The 21,112-nt window shown below is 48.0% G+C and overlaps 1 protein-coding gene across 2 annotated transcripts; it reads right to left on the minus strand.

Moving 5' to 3' along the window:
• Positions 1 to 497: 497 nt before the first annotated feature.
• On the minus strand, positions 498 to 20,005 carry PRUNE1 (prune exopolyphosphatase 1). 2 transcript variants are annotated; one of them, XM_081112953.1, is made up of 8 exons: positions 19,860 to 20,005; positions 13,043 to 13,220; positions 11,841 to 12,043; positions 10,021 to 10,205; positions 8,324 to 8,482; positions 7,196 to 7,290; positions 5,402 to 5,560; positions 498 to 2,325 (listed from the first exon to the last, which is right to left on the minus strand). In XM_081112953.1, the coding sequence occupies exons 5-8, from the start codon at positions 8,454 to 8,456 to the stop codon at positions 1,906 to 1,908; spliced, it is 807 nt and encodes a 268-aa protein (XP_080969079.1). In that variant the 5' UTR covers positions 8,457 to 8,482; positions 10,021 to 10,205; positions 11,841 to 12,043; positions 13,043 to 13,220; positions 19,860 to 20,005; the 3' UTR covers positions 498 to 1,905. The 2 variants fall into 2 exon arrangements, with proteins under 2 accessions (XP_080969079.1, XP_080969078.1); XM_081112952.1 differs by having other exon boundaries at positions 13,128 to 13,220; positions 19,860 to 19,912.
• Between the last annotated feature and the right edge of the window lie 1,107 nt (positions 20,006 to 21,112).

Genomic DNA, 21,112 nt, shown 5'->3' on the forward strand with positions numbered 1-21,112 from the left:
GCAACCTAGGTATGTGGCCTGACTGGGAATCGAACCCACCACCTTTTGGTGTATAGAACGCTCCAACCAACTGAGCCACACCAGCCAGGGCGGAGAGTACATTTTTTTAAACGGCCAGTCATGAAGGGCTCTCGGGAGGCAATTTGCTCTTCTTTCTAGACTCCTTATAATCTGGTAGCTGCTCTTAAAAAAAAAAAAAGGCAATGGCAAAAACCATTTGGTTGTAGGACTATCTTGGTCCTACACCTTTTAGAGCATAAGCAAAATCAGCGACACAGGAGTATATTATAAGGATGGTTCTAGAAGAAGAAACAAATGGAAGGAAAGGCTGAGGATGGGGAGAGCTAAAAGACTGTTGCTCCTTATTCCCCACAAGAGTCAACTGAAGGAAGATATTAAGTACAACAGGAAGAAAGGAGAAAACATTGAGGAGGCTAAAACAATTACCTGATGGAAAAGCCTGATTGTAGTTGTAAAAAGAGACACTAAGACCCCAACCAGGAAAAAATTATTTAATACTTTAACAAAATGCAAAATAAAGTACCCAAGTTACAAAACATAAATTCCTTTGGTTCAGTAATCACACTACTATTTTTATCTTCCAATGGCTACACACATCATCCCCTCAAAGTGAAGTCACACGGTTGTCCCCTTCGCACTGAAGACATCATGCCAAAACCATCACATACCTCACTATTCAGTGAAACTGTTGGCAACTTACATGGAATAGAGCCTGGGGGTAGGGAAAGGGGGAACAGGTTGGTGTGAAGAAAAAAGGGAACTACACATGCAAAACGAGTCGGTGGGAGGGAGCGCTTTGTTGAATCACTATGGCACGAATCAGACCCCGGTACATGCTACATGAGGCTGAGTCCCTCGGTACAATCACAGATAAATACAGACAATCCAGTGACCCTGAGCACTCCCAGGGAAAACAGAACTTCTAGTCTAGATCCTTAGTTTTATTGATGGGGAACATGAGACCTAGCGATGAAGTGTGTGGCCAAAGAACACACAGCTCATGGCAGTCCCTATTAGGACTCCATGTTTCCTTGTAATCAGACCAAGAAGAGAATGACATGGACAAGAGATTGACAGACCCGCTAAGGCAGGGGACAGAGCTGAGGCTCTCAGTGCAGTTCTGCCATCTTTGGGGAAGAGCGCCCACGAGGCCTTTCTGAGTGCCTCCTGAACGCTCAGGGGTCTTCTGAGTTTCTTCAGGCTCCCTGTGGCTTTGGGACAAGGGACCCAAAGGAACTGAGAGCCAGGCCACATGATCAGGGCAGAAGATAATGGCCTCTAACCTGCTCCCAAAAAACCCTAAAAGAGTCACAATAAGTTCAGGAAAAACATTTAGCCATCTCAGAATCAGACACCATTACCTAATGGGGCAGAAAGAGGAGTCATGGAGCTGGAAATCTAAAGGCTGAAAGCTGGAACAAGAGTTTCCGAAGCACTCTATTTTCTGCCGAGCTTAGAGTAGGTATTCCATCAATACTTCAATCAATGAGAGAACAAATGAATACATGGAGACAATGAAAGTTTGGTTCCATGGGAGATACTGGTTCTGTGAGAACCTTGCTGAGGGCACTGTTGGGGTGCACATTCTTTTTGTGCCACGCTGCTGGAACAGCATAGGAGTTACATTGTACCCCTGGGGAGTCAGTGCAGAGCTAAAGAATTAAATTAAATAAGAGAATCTGACTGGGGGAGATTGGGGGGGAAGGTAGAAAGCCATTCCTAAAGCAGCTGCTTTCTCTTACTTCTTTCTCCTCCCAGATTTACGAGAACAGGACAAGTGCACCAGACCCTGGAGCAATGAAGACAGAATTGCTGAAGCCTCTCAAAACATGCATTCGAGGTGGTTCAAGCAACCCCGCCCCCCGCCCTCTCCCCTCCCAATAGTCACTTCTTGGACAGGAAGGCAGCGGTGGATTGTGACAGCGAGATCTGGCTGCACTTCTCAAAGATGGCCTCGGCTGAGAGTTTAGGCAGCCCCTGATCCAGAGGGCACTCATCCACCAAGCTGTTCATGGGTGTGGGGGGCAATGGAGGCTCCTCTTCATCTTGACTCAGTCCAGGAATCAGGGAGGTACCTGCCCTGTCCGATTCCTTGTCCACCTGCTCCCTGGCAGCCTCAGGGTGCCCCGAAGGGATTGTCATGGAGTCAAAATATGCTGACAGGGCTTCCTGGAGCAGAGGCAGAAGTTTCTTTCGAGAGACCTGGGTGTTGCCTTGAAGATAGGCCTGGAGGTTAGGGTGAGTGCTTGGGGCAGGGGTCAGCTTCAGGGCCGGGGAGTGCGACCGTTCCAGGGCTCCACAGATCTAAAGGGGCGACAAGACGGGGAAATGGTATTTCAAGTGGTGAAGCAAACTGCGGAGGCAAACTGTTGAGGCTTCTAAGTTGGGGGCTTCTCTTACAGAGGAGAAAACATTTTTAAATCACCCAGAGTTAAGCTTTATTGCTGGCAACAAAAGGCATATCAGCTAATATACATAGTATTTTATTTATTTATTTATTTTGTAGTTAATCCTCACCCAAGGATATTTTTTCTCCCATTGATTTTTATTTATTTTATTTTTTTAATATATTTTATTGATTTTTTTTTACAGAGAGGAAGGGAGAGGGATAGAGAGTTAGAAACATCGATGAGAGAGAAACATTGATCAGCTGCCTCCTGCACACCCCCTGCAGGGGATGTGCCCGCAACTAAGGTACAGGCCCTTGACTGGAATCGAACCTGGGACCTTTCAGTCTGCAGGCTGACGCTGTATCCACTGAGCCAAACCGGTTAGGGCTCCCATTGATTTTTAGAGAGTGCAAGGGAGGGGGAGAGACAGAGAGAAACATTGATGTGAGAGAGACACATTGATTGGCTGCCTCCTGCACATGCCCCGATGGGGTCAGGGATCGAGCCTGCACTGCAATTTAGGTACGGGACATGTACCTATACTGAGGTCAAGGGAAGGACAGAGGCAGAAAGAAATGAATAGATCAAAGTGAGGGTGGGAGGTATGCCAGGGATGGTGCCAAATCTGGCCATTTATCAATACTGTATTACCTCATTTAATCCTCACAATTGCTTTATTAGACTGGTATTGCTATTACCCTCACTCACAGGTAGGGAAACTGAGGCTTAGATCAGGTGACTTCCTAACGTCATAGTATGAAGGAAGCAAAGCTGACACTGAAACCCAAGTCGGTCACCAAAGCTGGTGTTCTGAATCACCGTGTTCCTAAAACAGGAGGAAGAGAGGCAATGGTAGGGCTGACTGTGAGAAGAGGGCCCATTTCCCAGCACCAGGCAGCCTGGGCCATGGCAGTGCCATCACAGCTCCAGGGAGCAGCACCGAGGGGCTGTGGTCGGGAGAAGGGGGAGAGATACAGGAAGGTGGAGAGAGGCACTTCTACTGGCCAAAGTACCTTTTCCTTTATGGCATGATTCGTAGGAGCCACCTTTTACCCAGTGTTTACTTTGTGCCCAGCAATGTACTATTCATATATTATGTTTAATGATCACATCCAACTAATTAGGAGGTAATATTATGCTATTTACAGGCTCAGAAGTCAACTGACTTGCTTTAGCTCAAAGAGAAAGTAAGTGGCAAATCTGGGACAGAAAAGCACGTCTATTTGCCTTTAAAAACTGTAGTCTTTCCACAGTGCCCAACTTCCTTCCACTGAATGAAGTGACACTCGCTTCCTCGAGGAGGAGACAAAGGCAGAGAGGTGTGGGAAAGGGCGGGCGTACCTTTTACAGGCTCAGAGGATGACCTGGCTGTATTCAGACCAGTCTTCAGCGGCCATCACACAGCCCAAGCCACCCAAAGAGGCCCTGGACTGCCGTAGGTCCACTTTCAAATTCTCCCCGGGGCTGATGAGTAACCCACAGAGGAAAAGAAAGGGAAGCCCAGGCAAGAAAACAAACCTGCTCCCGTCACTTCCCCACAGTCAGCCTATACAGTCATTACTCCCCGCAGGGTGAGTAGTAGAAAAAGCTCTTTCCCCTGTCCAGGGCGATCGGGTAAAGAGAAAGGAATTGACTTTCAGGGGTGAGGCGTTCATGATTCAACAAAGAATCAAGTTTAACTCCAGATTCGTTTACATTCACTTTTAACCTGATTTTCAGATCTCTTCTAAGTAGGAACTCCATCTCTAATTCTTTTTGGAGTCTCTCTTTCTCAACCACAATATGATTGGGGGAATTCACAGAGACAGAGATGGAAAACGTGGGAGGGGAGGTTCTGGAAAGAGGCCAAGGGGCCTGTGTGTAGATGTAAGAACCAAGGAGCGGTCTTCACAGCGCAGGGCGGCGTGTGCAGGCAGCGCTCCGTGTGCAGGCAGCGCTCCGCGTGCAGGCAGAGCTCCGTGTGCAGGCAGCGCTCCGTGTGCAGGCAGCGCTCCGTGTGCAGGCAGCGCTCCGCGTGCAGGCAGCGCTCCGCGTGCAGGCAGCGCTCCGTGTGCAGGCAGCGCTCCGCGTGCAGGCAGAGCTCCGTGTGCAGGCAGCGCTCCGTGTGCAGGCAGCGCTCCGTGTGCAGGCAGCGCTCCGCGTGCAGGCAGAGCTCCGTGTGCAGGCAGCGCTCCGTGTGCAGGCAGAGCTCCGTGTGCAGGCAGCGCTCCGTGTGCAGGCAGAGCTCAGGCAGAGCTCCGCGTGCAGGCAGAGCTCCGCGTGCAGGCAGCGCTCCGCGTGCAGGCAGCGCTCCGTGTGCAGGCAGAGCTCCGGCGCTCCGCGTGCAGGCAGCGCTCCGTGTGCAGGCAGAGCTCCGCGTGCAGGCAGCGCTCCGTGTGCAGGCAGAGCTCCGGCGCTCCGCGTGCAGGCAGAGCTCCGCGTGCAGGCAGAGCTCCGTGTGCAGGCAGAGCTCCGCGTGCAGGCAGAGCTCCGCGTGCAGGCAGCGCTCCGTGTGCAGGCAGAGCTCCGGCGCTCCGCGTGCAGGCAGCGCTCCGTGTGCAGGCGGAGCTCCGTGTGCAGGCAGCGCTCCGTGTGCAGGCGGAGCTCCGTGTGCAGGCAGCGCTCCGCGTGCAGGCAGCGCTCCGCGTGCAGGCGGAGCTCCGCGTGCAGGCAGCGCTCCGCGTGCAGGCAGCGCTCCGCGTGCAGGCAGCGCTCCGCGTGCAGGCGGAGCTCCGTGTGCAGGCAGCGCTCCGCGTGCAGGCAGCGCTCCGCGTGCAGGCAGCGCTCCGCGTGCAGGCAGAGCTCCGTGTGCAGGCAGCGCTCCGCGTGCAGGCAGAGCTCCGCGTGCAGGCAGCGCTCCGCGTGCAGGCAGCGCTCCGCGTGCAGGCAGCGCTCCGTGTGCAGGCGGAGCTCCGTGTGCAGGCGGCGCTCCGCGTGCAGGCAGCGCTCCGTGTGCAGGCAGCGCTCCATGTGCAGGCAGAGCCCTCAGGCTGGAGGAGAGCGAGACTCACTGTCGTTCGGAGTGCGGCATGGGGACAGAAGACAGCCAGCTGCCGCACTGGCTCGTTGTGCGCGTTGAAGAAGATAGTCATGGCGACCAGGGCGTCATAGCCGTGAGCCTGGCAGAAAGCATGGAGGTCTGCAAGGAGGCCAGACCTCTGCAGGAAGGCCTGAAAGAGAAGAGACGGGCAGGGATGAGGGCTACAGCTGGAACCCCCTTGTCACCACCAACAAAAATGCTTATGAAGAGTTTCTTCGCATCTTAACCTGGGACTTGTACTCCATAAGAAAGGGTACCTAGTACTTACTCTGCTATCTATGTGCTGGGAGGCAGTGTGTAGAATGGGCAGAATACAGGTTTTGGGTTCAGACAAAATTGATTTGAAAATCAGCTCTATTACTTATTAGCTATTGATCAAGGAATGATATTAACCTCCCTGGACTTAAGTTTCCTCATCTATAAAATGAGCATAAAACATCTATCTACCAAGCATGACTCTTTTACTAGGGAAAATGATAATGTTTCCGATCCTTGGCTGTGATTATGGTACTTGGTAAGCCTTTTACATTCTATTGTTTGTTTCCCAAACTAGATTATGAGTCATAAGGGAAGAGGTCATGCTATTTTGTTTTTATTTAATTATTTAGTATTTTTATATAGCATTTAGTAGAAAGCTGTGCAGACTATGAGAGTATGTGTTCAGATCAGGCTGTTGAAGGATTTAAACCAATATGATATGGAACCAGGAATTAAAATACCATTATCATAGTTATATTCATTTACCCATTCAACAAAATTTACTGAGCATCCACTTTGTGCCAGGTCCTGTCAAAGGTGCTGCAGGTATAGCAGAAACAAAAGAAATAGGGCCCTTGCTCTGGCAGAGCTGATAAACGAACAGAGGAGTATAGACGATAAACAAGGAAACCACGAACTATGATTATTTCAGTGTATTGAGTGCTAGGAAGAAAGTAAGATAACAGTTAGAGATTTTTGAACAGGGAGGATATTATTTCAGTTAGGATGGTCAGGAAAACACTCTTTAAAAATATATATTTTTTTATTGATTTGAGAAAGGAAGGAAGAGGGGGAGAGAGATAGAAACATCAATGAGAGAGAATCATTGATCAGCTGCCTCCTGCATGCCCCCTTCTGGGGATCGAGCCTGCAACCTGGGCATGTGTCCTGATAGGGAATCAAACCGAGACCTCCTGGTTCAGAGGTTGATGCTCAACCACTGAGCCATGCTGGCCAGGCTGGAAAAGCCTCTTAAAAGAGGAGACTCCTGAACTAAGACCTGAATGACAGGAAGGAGCCAGCTCCTGTCAAAGGGAAAAGCAAGTACAAAGGCCCTGAGTTGGGAATGAACTTAATGATTCCAAGGAACGGAAAGGGAATCATATGGCTGCCGTACTGTGAGTGGGGGGAGCAGGGCTGGAGTGAGGTCAGAGAGAAGGACAGGGGCCAGACCAAGGTGGGCCCTCTAAACCATAATAAGGCCTTTACGTTTTATTAGAAGTGCAATGAAAAGCCAGTAAAGGAAGGGGGTGATATGATCTAAGTTACTATTAGTGTCATCACTCTGGCTGCTGTGGAGAGAATGGTTTGTAGGGGTACAAAAGTGGAGGCTGGTAAACTGTGGGGGCTAGTATAGTAATACGGTGAGAGACAATGACTGTGGGAGTTACAAGAGCTGGAGAAACACAGGCAGGTACAAGGTGTGTGTGGAGGAGAGTCAGATGTGAGGGGCAAGGTTATCTACATAACTGAAGGTTTTCTTTCCCCATCTACATCTTGCTTTTACCTCCAAATCCATATATATTGCACTAATGGCCACCTTGATGCCTTGTCTGAAAATGGTCTTCTGGTCCTTTCTCAGCATCTGCTCAGTGGTCAGGCCTAGAAAATAGATGTGAGACTATGAGTCAAAAAAGAGAGCCCAGGGTCCCAAGACTAGGAAGAGGAAGACATCAAGGTGGGTCATGGGAGAGGAAAAACACAGCCTTTCTTTTGGGCAATAAAAAGGGCTAACTGAAAATGTGATTATATGATAAAAATTACCTTCAATTACTGGGTCACAACAGTTACCTTTAGAGCAAGGGACTTGGAGAGAAGGGTACATGTAGTATTTTACTTTCAACTAGAGGCCTGGTGCATGAAATTCGTGCACAGGTAGGGTCCTTAGGCATGGCCGGTGATCAGGGCCCTTTGTGGGGCAACTGGCGGGGCGATCGGGGGGCCCCCACTGGCACCTGCCTTGGTTGGCCTGGGGCCTGCAGGCTGAGGGCAGCTCCTGCGTTGAGCATCTGCCCCCTGGTGGTCAGTGTACGCCATAGCGACCAGTTGTTCCGCCATTCGGTTGATTTGCATATTAGGCATTTATTATGTAGGATGATGAGAGAGAATCATTGATTGGCTGCCTCCTGCACACCCCCTACTGGGGACTAAGCTCACAAGCTGGGCATGTGCCTTAACTGGAATTGAACCCGGGACCCTTCCACAGGCTGACGCACTGTCCACTGAGCCAAACTGGCCAGGGCTATTTATTTTTTTAATCAGGAGGTAGCTGGGTGGAAAATTATGTAAGTTTTTTTGTTCTCTTTCTTTGTCCTTGGTATAGTCACCCTGTTTCTTCTGCTGCCCTAACCAATTATCTAGATCTCAGTCTGATAACTTAGTATTCCCTCAGCATATTTTATTTATAAGTCTATATTCTCTGATTAGATTGAAAACCTCTGAGACTTTAGTATATTCCTCCTATCTTCCCCAATAGCCCAAACAGAACAATCCAGTAAATGACTAATTAGTTCCTGATCAGACGCATACACTACCTCATTTATCTCCAAAGCTTAAGCCATTACCCAAGCTCTGAAATTGTTTTGATGGTGTTTTCTCCTGTAGGAAGGAGAGAAGTCAGTTTAACACTTCATACCTGACACATCAAACTTTGCCTTTTGCAGAGAATCAAAGATGTCATTTCTCTTGGGCAGATCTGTGAAGAGGGCCTCCAGCTTCTCCACATATTTCTTGTCCTTTGGGGTTGCTTTTCCAATTTTAAGGTCCATGTTGACACAGTCCAGGATGATTGTTGCTGTGGAAAAGGAAGACGGCAGAACTCAAATCTTGTGGCCCTCCATTTATGACCATGGAAACACACATAACCCTCCAAATAGTCCCAATACAGAGGAGACTGTATGCAAACTCACTGAAAATAAAACAAGAAAATGGGGTTATGCCCTAAGACCTCCCAAATCGAAACTAAAATGCAGGCAGGGAAATGGGGAAACAGTAGAAAGAAAACCCGAGCATCTCAATCCTTGGAGATTGTGAGACCTAGTAAGAGAAAGATGACTTCTCTTCAGGAGGCCAAATTCTAGTAAAGAACCTTTTTTTGTTTTGTTGTTAATCCTCACCTGAGAATATTTTCTCCACTGATTTTCAGAGAGAGTGGAAGGGATGGAGGTAGAAGAGAGAGAGCAAAACATTGACATGAGAGAGACACATTGATTGGTTGCCTCCAGCACATGCCCTAAAGAGGCCAGGGAATGAACCTGCAACCCAGGTACATGCCCTTGACTGGGAATCAAACCCGAGACTCGCTGGTCGATGGGCCAACGCTCTACCACTGAGTCACACCAGCCAGGAACCAGTAAAGACAGTCTAATCTAATTCTCTCTCTCTGTTTTTTTCCTCTTTCTCTTTTTTACAAATGGAGAAAAAGAGAACAAGAAAGGTTAAGAGATTTGCTCAAGGTCACATAACTACTTCCTGAGCAGAAATGGTACTGGAATCGTTTCCTGCTTCTTTGGCTACCTCTTTTCTTTCTCTTTCTTTTTTCTTTTTCTTTTTTTTAAATATATTTTATTGATTTTTTACAGAGAGGAAGGGAGAAAGATAGAGAGTTAGAAACATCGATGAGAGAGAAACATCGATCAGCTGCCTCCTGCACATCTCCTACTGGGGATATGCCCGCAACCCAGGTACATGCCCCTGACCGGAATCGAACCTGGGACCCTTCAGTCCGCAGGCTGATGCTCTATCCACTGAGCCAAACCGGTTTCGGCTCTTTTTTCTTTTTTTAAATGGTGTCTGAGTGTCCTACACCATTTGGGTAAACTTTCCCCTCATGGTTACACATATAATGGGCTGCATTTATTTATTTTTTATTGATTTTTTACAGTGAGGAAGGGAGCGGGATAGAGAGCTAGAAACATCGATGAGAGAGAGACATCGATCAGCTGCCTCCTGCACACTCCCTACTGGGGATGTGCCCGCAACCAAGGTACATGCCCTTGCCCGGAATCGAATCTGGGACCCTTGAGTCCGCAGGCCGACGCTCTATCCCCTGAGCCAAACCGGTTAGGGCTGGCTACCTCTTTTCATTACATAGTGCTGCTGAGGCAGCTTCTAGGTCCGTTGCCCCTGCTTCCCTTCTGCATTCTCCAACAAAGTATCCCACAGCCTTTTAATACCTAATTGCCCCCCTGAAAGAATCCCAGCCTTCAGTATGGGCTGACTGGCTCTGAGAGGGTATGGTCAAGCTGGAAGAATCTAGACTTTTCAACTGTCCCTTCTCTGGGACAGGAATGGAGGAACTACGGAGTCAGGCCCCAACCAAGCCATCCTCACCATGCAGAAGGGCTGCAGTTTGCCTGTCCAAGATCTCTGGTGCCCCCTGCAGGATTCTCTCGGTCACCAGGGTAGCGCAGGACCCCACCAGCTCAACTGAAACATGGCAGGGAGGGCAGCGCGTCTGCTCGATGGGCCGATGGTCTAGCACCTCTGCCACGGCCTCCTCTAGGGCTGCGTCACTTCTGTGTGGGGAAAGGCGGTGTGGGAAAAAGAGAAACACAGGTAGGTAGGAGCACTCCAGCTGCTTCTAACCAATCTCCACCTCACTCAGGAAGGAAAATGCAGGCGTCTTAGGTAAACACTTAGACCTCTGGTCACTTCTACCTCTGCCTCACTCCTTTCAATTCTTTTCTTTCATGTTATAACTGAGGTCATCTTTAAATAGTGTATACGTGATTTTGGCAAAGTGTCTGCTACTCATACCTTATCCACATATTTGAGGTCCTTTAGGGGTGCCTTTCCAATTGACACCCTTGATACCCAACATCTAAATTGCTCCTGTTCCCTCAGTTCACTTAATACCCAAATTCCATGCACGTCACCAGATCCTGTGGCTTCTATCTCAATTTCTATTTATTTCCTCCTTTTCAACCCTCTGCTACTGCCTTATTCTAGACCCTCCATAACTCTCATCTGGATTATTCCAATAGTTTCCTAACCAAACACCTGCTTCCGATCTTAGGCCTTCCGAAGCTGTCCTCCACAATGCTGCCTGGATGATCATTTGAAAAATGCAAATCTGATTCTGTTAGGGCCTGGAGTAAATATAATTAGCAACAGCTCCCCACTGCCCTAAAACAAAGTCTGATCTCTTTGGCAGGGTCTCCATGATCTGGCCTGTCTACCTCTCTAGTCTTATCTTTCTCCATGTCTTATTTCTCACTCATATTTTATGCTTCAGCCATGCAAAACAAATTCCGGTTCCCCCAACTCACCATGCTATTTCATGCCTGCCTGCCTTTGCTTGAATTAATCACTCTCTCTGGCTGGATGCTTTTCCTCACTACCTTACCTCCCCATTCCCTGAGTAAACAGCTAGTCCTCTCTCAAGACTGAGATCAAGGGTTAACTCTGTTAGGAAACCTTTCCTGACACCCTCTGCTGCCCCCTGGTATATTTAACCACTCCATCCTTCCTCACCTGCTGTCCCCTAGAGTGATGGTTGTCCCCTACCTCTAAGCCCCTTACAGTGATCTGTTTGCCTAGTTCCCTCTTCCTGACTGAAAGCTTCTTGAAAACAGGGGCTCTGTCTCACCTTCATCATCTAAACAGGAGTTTATTAATGAGTGAATGGACAGCTACCCTCTGTCAATGTCCTGCTATAGCCAGTGTGCTCAAGGAAAAAACACATTTTAATACTAGCAGGAGCCAGATAGACTTACTTATGTTGCTTTGTTGGCAGTTTTTTTCCAGTCTTAAATTAGGGATGGAATTATTATAGGTGTGTACCTTTATTAAAGACACTAATAAGATACTGTCTTACGTAGAAAATAATTTTGCTAACTTTTTAAAAATTAAAAAGAGTTGGAACCATTATTCAAAAGTTTCTATTATAATCAATCTGCCATGAAATCTTAAAATATAATAATACCAAAGGCAGACTTAAATGATTTCTGAGTTATCTTTTAATTTGAACTCTCCAAGTTTCTACTGGCAAACTGGAGAAGCGATAATATTTTCTGTATCCAATATGACCCATCAATTACCATTAGCACGTGAGACTCCCAAGAGCAAAAATTCTTCCTCTCTTTAGATCTTACTCATCAGAGCCCAACATGGCACATGATTCAGTATCAGCTTAATGTCCTTCCACATACCTGGGTAAGACATGGTGGTCAACAAGGATTAGGGTGAGTTGGCCAGCCTGGTGCAACGTGTGGAGGTCAATCTCATCCCGGAAAATTAAGAGGGATTCTGGAATGTGAATCTCCTGAAGGAGGAAGACGCTGTCACCTCGCAGAGGTAGCTCAGAACGTTTTATATTTAAAACTGGAACAAAGACATCCTCAGTCTCAGTCGTCTGGAGAGGAAAGTGAAAAGAAGGTATGGCAATGTTTTGGAACAGGCAGGAAAAGTAACAAGACAAGTGGGACCAAGGAAGACATGATTTTGGGTGAGTTACTGCTCTTCTCAAAGCCACAACTACCAAGTCAATAAGAATAAAAGGACAACCCTTGCCCTTTCTCATTCTTAGCAACAACATGAAGGTCAACAAGAAAACTCATGCCCTAGCCGGTTTGGCTCAGTGGATGGAGTGTCAGCCTGCAAACTCGGGGGTCCCAGGTTCGATTCCGGTCAAGGGCACATGCCCAAGTTGTGGGCTCGATCCCCAGTGGGAGGCTTGCGGGAGGCAGCTGATCAATGATTCTCTCTCATCATGGAAGTTTCTATCTCTCTCTCCTTCTTCCTTCCTCTCTGAAATCAATAAAAATATATTTAAAAGAAAACTCATGAAAAAGAGCTAGTTCTAGAGATGCTGCAGAGAAGGGATTATCAGCCTTCAAGAACTGACGTGGACATGAGGCATACACATTAGATTATGGATACCCACAAGTTACTCAATAATAAACTCTTGCCGAAACTGGTTTGGCTCAGTGGATAGAGCGTCAGCCTGCAGACTGAAAGGTCCCAGGTTCGATTCTGGTCAAGGGCATGTACCTTGGTTGCGGGCACATCCCCAGTAGGAGATGTGCAGGAGGCAGCTGATCGATGTTTCTCTCTCTCATTGATGTTTCTAACTATCTCTCTCCCTTCCTCTCTGTAAAAAATCAATAAAATATATTTTAAAAAAACTTAAAAAAAATAAACTCTTTGAATATTGCTTTATGGTTTACACATTCTTATTTTTGAAAATTTGTGAGTTAATTTGAGCCAAACTGATGATAACTACCAGGAAGCACGATCTCAAATGCTCCCTGTTTACACATTCTTCAAAATACGTTTACTCATTTGATCCTCACAGCAACACTGTAAATTATTTCAGACTTTAGACTCGGAAAAGTTAAGGGATTTAACTTACCCAAGACTAGATGGTGTTAAGCAGCAGAGCTGAATCTTGAATCCAAATCTTTTCATTCTAAGAGATTCTGTTCCTAAGTACTCACCTTTGCCAGGTAAAATGCCAAGGCGAGAGCGGACACCATGGAGTCCAAGTCACAGGCTTCATTTCCCAGCACGACATGCAGTGGCTGGGACTCCTGGAAGGAGAATGGGAAACTGGCAGAAGCATCTACGCATTTGCCTTTGCCTGGCACTCACGTAGGGCTTCACACGCATTCTCTCACTGATTCCCACCGAGGAGGTGAGCAGGTGGATCTTACGGGTCCTCATTTCATGGACGAGGACATCGACTCAGAGGGCATCTGTGTTTTGGCAAAGCTTTGAGCATTCCACGCAGATCCAGTTAGTGGGGAAGTGCTCTTTTCTCCCCGCTACACTGTCTCCTTGACTGTTAATTTACAAAAAGCCAGCAGTAAATAATTCTGATTTCTGATGTTGCTTTGGGCACTTGAGAAGTCAAAGGTAAGCTGATGTACGAGTATTCAAGCCATGGTTTATTTTTCCCCCATTTTCAAAACAGGGAAAAGAATCCTTAATACTTCAAAAAATCAGATCCAGTCCATTACCTAGTTGTCCATAGAAACTTCCCCAAGGAACCTCCATGATAACCAGATATAACCAACGCCTCAACCAGAGAAACAGGCCACTTTCCCAGTAGGTTTAGCTTAAAGCAAGCACAGTTGTTGCTGCTGGAACTTTTACTTTACGCTTTGAAAAGTCCAGCTGCTGATAAGAATGGGGTAGGGAGGGTTATTATTAAACTTGTTCCCCTGATTCTCCCTAGCTATCAGAGTTTTAAAGAAAATACATTACAATCTACAGTGCCCACAACAGCAGAGACTAGGGTTTGGTTTAGTTCTGAGACATTTAGAGTGTGCCATGTACTATTCAATAGCTTAATGTGCACAAACTAAAATTTAATCCTCAAAACAACCTGAAGAGGTAGGTATTTTAAGAGTGATGATTTCATTATAGGTGTGAGCATTCAGCCAGATGAAATGAGACCTTAAAGTCTATGGTTCAGCTTAGGGCACAAGAATTCTCTCTTACTGATTTGCTTTTGAACTTCTCTCTCAACTTGCTTCTGAGGGACGAAGGGAGAAGAGAACAAATGAGAAACACTAGTTATGGCAGAGTTTCTTAATTTCAGCTCTATCGGCATTTTGCACTGGTAATTCTTTGTTGTGGGGGCTATTCTGTGCCTTGTAGGATGTTTGGCAGCAGCTCTGGATTCTACCCACTAGATGCCTATAGCACCCCCAGTCATGACAATCAAAAATGTCTCCGACTTGCCAAATATTCTCTAGGAGCAAAATCACTCCTGGGAACCAGGCTGGCGTGGCTCAGTGGTTGAGCATTGACCTATGATGTTGGGGCACATGCCCGGGTTGCGGGCTCGATCCCCAGTGTGGGGTGTGCAGGAGGCAGCCAATCAAGGATTCTCTCCCATCATTGATGTTTGTCTCTCTCTCTCCCTCTCTCAAATAAATAAATAAAAAATATTTTTAAAAAATTACTCCCAGGTAAGAACTATTGGGTTATAGAAAGGTAAAGTTCCAAACATTCTGGCTGCTTCTATCAGGGAAGATTTGCTAAATGGGAGTTTAGAACAGTAGGACAGGAGTTCAGAGGAGCAAAACATAACAAGGAGCAGTTATCAAGTAATTAATTTTAGGGGGGAAAAGAATCTAGAATCATCTTCCCTGTATTGGCTAATCTCCCCCCACCCCCCACATACACACACACACACACACACACACACACTCCTCCACACCATTCTCCCAGAAAGAGACAATTTTAGAAGACTTCTGGTGGTATAAATTGCTTGATCTCATAATTAAGTTCTTGTTTTTAAACTACCCTCTTTCCCACCTCCTATTCCCACTCCTAGAGAGAAGTACAAAAGGCAGGGGTCATCTGTCAAGATTTTGGGCAAAGGGTCTCTGGGGAAAGTTTGCCCTGAGATTCTCCCCTGCGCCCATTTATTTAAGCCTAATTCAACAGGGTGGCAGCCAAGACCCGTTCATACTAAGCAGCATGGCAGATTCTTTTCAATATTAAACTCTTTCCCAACACAATATGAGAATTCTGTGCCTAAGACCCCCCCTGCTAGAGGCACTTTCCTGACTTGTGATTCCTCCTCCTGATACCAGAGAAGGCCCCTCTGTTCCCTGGACACCAAGAACTGCCCAGATGGCAGTGGACCAGAGTGACAACAAAGCACTTGAGATAGTGGCTGCCCAGATAACTTGCTCACTGAACCAGTAAGGGGGGCACAATGTTCTCTAGAGGGAACCATATAAACACAGCGGCCAGATGGTCCTGGTTCTGGAGCAAAAAGTGAGAGGAACAGAGAAAAGGCAGAGCAAGGGGGCCCCGGCCGGGTGGCTCAGTGGACTGGAGTGTCATCTTGAACACCCAAAGATTGTGGGTTCGAGTCCCAGTTTAGCGCATGATGGGAGGCAACTGATTGATGTTTCTCTCTCTCTCATCAATGATTCTCTCTCTCTCTCTCTCTCTCTCTCAAAAAGGGGGGGGGCAGAGCAAAGGGGAGAGACCTATTGTGGGCACGAAGAGGCTCTTTCTAAAACTCACATTCGTGCTGCTTCATTTCAGTGGCAGAGGAATCAGGGTCAGTCAGATCGTCAGCGTCGAGAGAAGGCTAAGCAGCAGAGCAGAAAGCAGGGACTAAATACAACTTCATGGCTGAGGTGAGGAAAAGTGATTTCCAGAGGAAGATGGATAACCAGCCCCTTGCACTCAGCCCCGTGCGGACAGCAGCCCAAAGGAACGAATACAAAAGGAACACTCGGGAACCTTTAGCTAATCTGGGAACAGGAGCGGCCAAGGGCGGTGGCGGCGTTCCTTTCCCCGTCAGCACCCACCGTTCCGCAGCCTGACTGTCTATTCGCCGCCCGCCCGAGAACCACCCTGTGCACATTCCCGGCTCTGCCCTTGGTGCTGCTGCTCTGCTCCGTCTGGAAGGGCGAGCTGCCGTTTGAAAAGACCACGGACGGTTGAACCTCAGCCCTGCTTCTTACTGGCTGCAGGACCTGGCCTCCCTAAGCCTCGCTGTTTTCACTTGAAAAATCAAGACAATCCTGCCATCAGTTCTATGAAGTGGTGATGAGCATTAGATGAGACGGCACAGTAAGTGCCCGCTCTGTGGTAGTAAAGATGCGCTCCCTGCCATCTCCTTCCCTGCCCCTCCCTGTGCCGTCAGGCCCTCCGGGAAGCCCCCTCTCTCTACGGAGCCTTTCCCGATACCCAGGCCAGAGCAACCCGCTTCCTCTAAACCTCCCACTGCCAACATGAGGCTCTCCTATGGAGCTTAACTTCCACTTCCAGGAGCTCACCGCCTTTTCCTGGATACGTCCCAACTCCATGACATGGCTACAAGGTAGGTGACCGTATGCTTTGTTGTTCAAACCAGGGCACTTTTTGAGAAGGAAAGGGGGTTGCAATCAATGGTGATGTCAGAATAAACTAAGACGGTCCTGGGCAGAGCAGGTGTATGGCAGCCCAACATATAAAGCAACATTCTCCGCCTCATTTAGGAAAGACACAGTCTCCTCACCCCATCCCCCAACAGCTGTCAGCACAAGCCAGACAGCCTCCGTATTCTGACCATGGGGGGAGAGTTCAGAGCAAACACAGCTATACTTAGAGCATGAGGAAACCTGAGCTGCCAATGGAAGAAATACAATCTGAGAGCCACAAGTAAATATAAACTTTTTCTTTCTTAAAAAACAAAAACAAACAAACGAACAAACACACCCACTACTGAAATGTTATATCCTGGTGTCCACTGTGGCCTCAGTGGGGGGAGAAGAGATGGGTTCCAGGGCTGGCAAAGCAAACCACTCCCTTTCTGAAGCTGAATATGGTCTGAGGCCTACTCTACAAAATAGTTAAAGAGGGATGGGGGGTGGGGGTGGGGGGGAGACAAGGAGCCAGAGATAGAGAAGCCCTCCCAGCAGAGAAAATGGGACTAGTCCTGGCGCCAGGACTATAAATTCCTAAGGATGGCCAGCCACTCCTGGTCCCTGCCTCATGCCTGAGAAGTACACACAACACAGATTACCCGCAGGCTGCTGGCCGAACACCTGACCTCGAATGCAGCCCCACCCTGAAGCAAAAATTTTCCCCCACTTGGCATGAGTGGGGAGTTCTTTTAAATGGAACACACTCCTGTCATTGTGGCAGAGGCTGTAGAAAATCCCTCTGGTATCAAATGCTAAAAATATGGTATCAACAAGAGAGTTGTCTGGGTTATCAGCCATTTCTATATTACATAAAAGTAAGCATTAACTGAAACACTCAAACTTAAGTGTCTCTAAATCATACTTTCTTTTTATTTTTAAAGATTTTTATGGATTTTTGAGAGAGGGAGGGAGAGAGAGAGAAACATCGATGGGTCGCCTCCTGAATGTTCCCTGACCTGGGATCGAATCGGCAACCTGGGTAGGTACCCTGACCAGCAATTGAACCTGCCACCTTTTGGTGTACGGGTGACCCGCCAACCAGCTGAGCCATCCGGCCAGGGTTAACTCACACTTTCTTTACACAAGAAACAAGTGCGGCCTCTGGGGAATTAAACGGGGAGAGAAAAAAGGATCTTTTTCATTTCATATCCATATTGTATTTTAAAATGTTCACAAAAGCCGAAACCGGTTTGGCTCAGTGGATAGAGCGTCGGCCTGCGGACTGAGAGGTCCCGGGTTCGATTCCGGTCAAGGGCATGTACCTGGGTTGCGGGCACATCCCCGGTGGGGGATGTGCAGGAGGCAGCTGATCGGTGTTTCTCTCTCATCGATGTTTCTAACTCTCTCTATCTCTCTCCCTTCCTCTCTGTGAAAAATCAATAGAATATATTTATTAAAAAAATAATAATAAAATAAAATAAAATAAAATAAAATGTTCACAATGGCCCTAACCGGTTTGGCTCAGTGGATAGAGCATCAGCCTGCGGACTCAAGGGTCCCAGGTTCGATTCCGGTCAAGGGCATGTACCTTGGTTGTGGGCACATCCCAGTGGGGGATGTGCAGGAGGCAGCTGATCAATGTTTCTAACTCTCTATCCCTCTCCTTTCCTCTCTGTAGAAAATCAATAAAATATATTTAAAAAAAAATGTTCACAATGTACATTTACAAATTCTGTAATTAAAAGCAATCTAAGCTACTGGTGTCCACCTGTATGTCCGGCCCCAGTTCATCCACTAACCTTCCTAGAGTCTAATTTTCTCATTTCTCCTGGCCCAGGCTATGATGAGAGCTCTAAGATACCGCCTCACCTTCCCAAATTCAAGGAAAAATTGAGATCTAGGTCTTGCTCCTTGAGGGATGATTGCTGGCAGAGCAAGGTCAGGATACCAGTAATATTAGAAAATTTCAGTATTTTCAGCTTCATACCACTGCAGAGGATATACTGTTAACCTGAAAAGGGAAGGGATGATCTGGAGAGTAGATGCTATAGTAACAGATGCATGCAATGAAATGCTACTTGGTGAGGTTTCAATTCCAAGGGCTCTTTACCAAATGATGGGAAAGACACCAGTCATTCGGGTTATTGCAGGGGGAGCAGTGTGAGGGGTGGGGGTACAACTGCTTAGCACTCGGAATGGTGCCACAAAGACTCCAGATCAGTGGTGGAAATGGGAAGTGACCAAAATGAATTAATTCAAATTTGCCTCATGCATTAGAACAACTTTCCCAAAATTTGTATTTCACAAGTAATTGGTGTTAAAAGTAAACTTCACTCCTATTCTTCAGGTGAGGACATTCATTCACACCAGGAGCTGAGTCTGCAGGCAGAATCAGGTGGCTTTGGGGTTTTGTTAAAGACCAGCATCTATCGCCCAGGGGTATTTTCGGAACTTCAGATACTTAAGAAAGGAAAGCACAGCCAACCATCTGTCTAGGTTTCTGCAGGGGCAGCGCAGCCTAAAGTAGGGGGGCCAAGTGGCCTCCTGGAGCCTCTCTCTGGCCAGCTTTTGCTGCTAACTGGGGACAGCAGCCTGAGGCTGCTGGCCGGGAGATTCCAGCTGGCTCAGAGTCCCCAAAATAAGCCACAAAGCATTCAAGTCATGCTTACAGCTTTGATTCCAAACACACTTTGTGTTTATCTGCCAGGCGGGTTTTTTTAATGGAATCTGTGTGCCTTCAGGCCAAGGAAGAAAACTGGCGGCAAAGGGGTGCAGGTTTGCTGGTCAACAGAGATATACTGCGTATGTTTATCTTAAAAACAGGAAAACACCACGACCACCTCTCGTCTAGGAGGAGTCCGGAGTGCCGGAAAGAACCAGCCGTTCAAAGGCAATAAAGCCATGGGCACAGGTTTCCTGGGACCCCCGGGGTTCACCTGGCGGCCAGTGGGCCAAGGAGGCCTCGTGACCGTAGAACGGAAGGGTTCTAGGGTGACAAGGAGCATCTCGCGGGGCACCCCAGGCGGCGGCACAGCCCTGGACCTTTTGGCGTGACTGACCCAGGCGACAGCGTTCAGTAGCTCAGATACAGGACCAGACCCACGATTCCTCCTTCCCGCTCCCGGGGAGACCCGAGAAGCAGGGCGTCAAAAACCGGGAGCCTGGGCAGCATTTCCACTCTCAAGACTAGATTCTCACTGACCACTGCCCAGGCCCCAAGCCTGAGCAGATCCCAAGCCCCCACCCCACAATTCCCCGTTCCTTCCACACAGACCCTCCTCAGACCCCACATCTTCGTCCTCCCTAGACCCCATGTTCCATTCCCTACGATCACAGACAGTGGTCCGTTACCTGCAGAGCAGCTCGACAACCCTGCAGGTAGTCCTCCATGGTGAAGCCCAACGTGTGCCACCGCCCCTTGCAGTGGAGAGGTTACCCGGAGAATGCGCCCCGCCCCGGACTCGGGGACTACCGGTGAGAGTCAGGAGGCGGGACTCGAACTCGCCACACGGCGATTCGGCCCCGACGCCGGGAGGAAGTGCGTAATCCGACGCTCCGAGAGTCCGACGTCGCCCCGCCCCCAGCGGCGGAGGCGGAGTTCTACGCTCAGCGTCTCACGGGACACCTTTCCGGAGGCGCCAAGTGGGACCTGGCGCAGGGCGTCTTGGGAAATGTAGTCCAGAAGCTCAGAAATGGCCCCAAGAATTGAGCGGAGGAGAATTTTCTGAGATCACTCATTTGACACGCAACGTATGTGTGTCACAGTAACCTATCTTTGTGACATCCGAACTTTCCCTTTCGAGTCAAACTAAGGATAGTAGATCTTTCCATCTATTACACCGAGCCTCTGGTTGACATCTTAAATGACACGTGGCAAAACAGCTCTTCTTCATCTTCCTTTCTCGAATTCTCTCCGTTTAGCAAGCTGACCCATTGTCACCAACGTTGGGATTGTCCATTTTTTTAAAAAATATATATTTTATTGATTTTTTACAGAGAGAAAGGGAGAGAGATAGAGAGTTAGAAACATCGATGAGAGAGAAACATCGATCAGCTGCCTCCTGCACATCTCCCACTGGGGATGTGCCCGCAACCAAGGTACATGCCCTTGACCGGAATCGAACCCGGGACCCTTCAGTCCGCAGGCCGACGCTCCATCCACTGAGCCAAACCGGTTTCGGCGGGATTGTCCATTTTATAAAAACATTAGAATAATCTGTGGGCCCTCTTCTTAATGCCTACAATTTCTTGCCAACTCCTGCTGCTTCTTTCTTTACAACTCTGTGGCCTGTTTCTAATAGTCTCTGAAATTCTCCTCATTCTTCTCCCGAAGTGTTGTAACCTGTGTTCTTTGCTCCCTGCCTCCCTAATTGTCTCAACCGCCCTTTCAGCCTTCAGAGTTGCTTGAGGTTTCATCCTATGGCAACCCTGTAAGTAGAGTACTGAGTTTGGAGGACCCTTCAGAATGTAGAGTTAGGTCCCAACCTCCTTTAACTGCCACCTTCCAGCCCCCGACAGCCGTGCAGAGTGCTGCACATAAATGTATTCTCATCGCCAAATGTTCCCTCCTTTCTTAACCCATCCCTTTATCTCCTGCCACCAGA

The sequence above is a fragment of the Myotis nattereri genome (genome assembly GCF_964212035.1).
Source record: "Myotis nattereri genome assembly, chromosome: 18".
Lineage (NCBI taxonomy): Eukaryota > Metazoa > Chordata > Mammalia > Chiroptera > Vespertilionidae > Myotis > Myotis nattereri.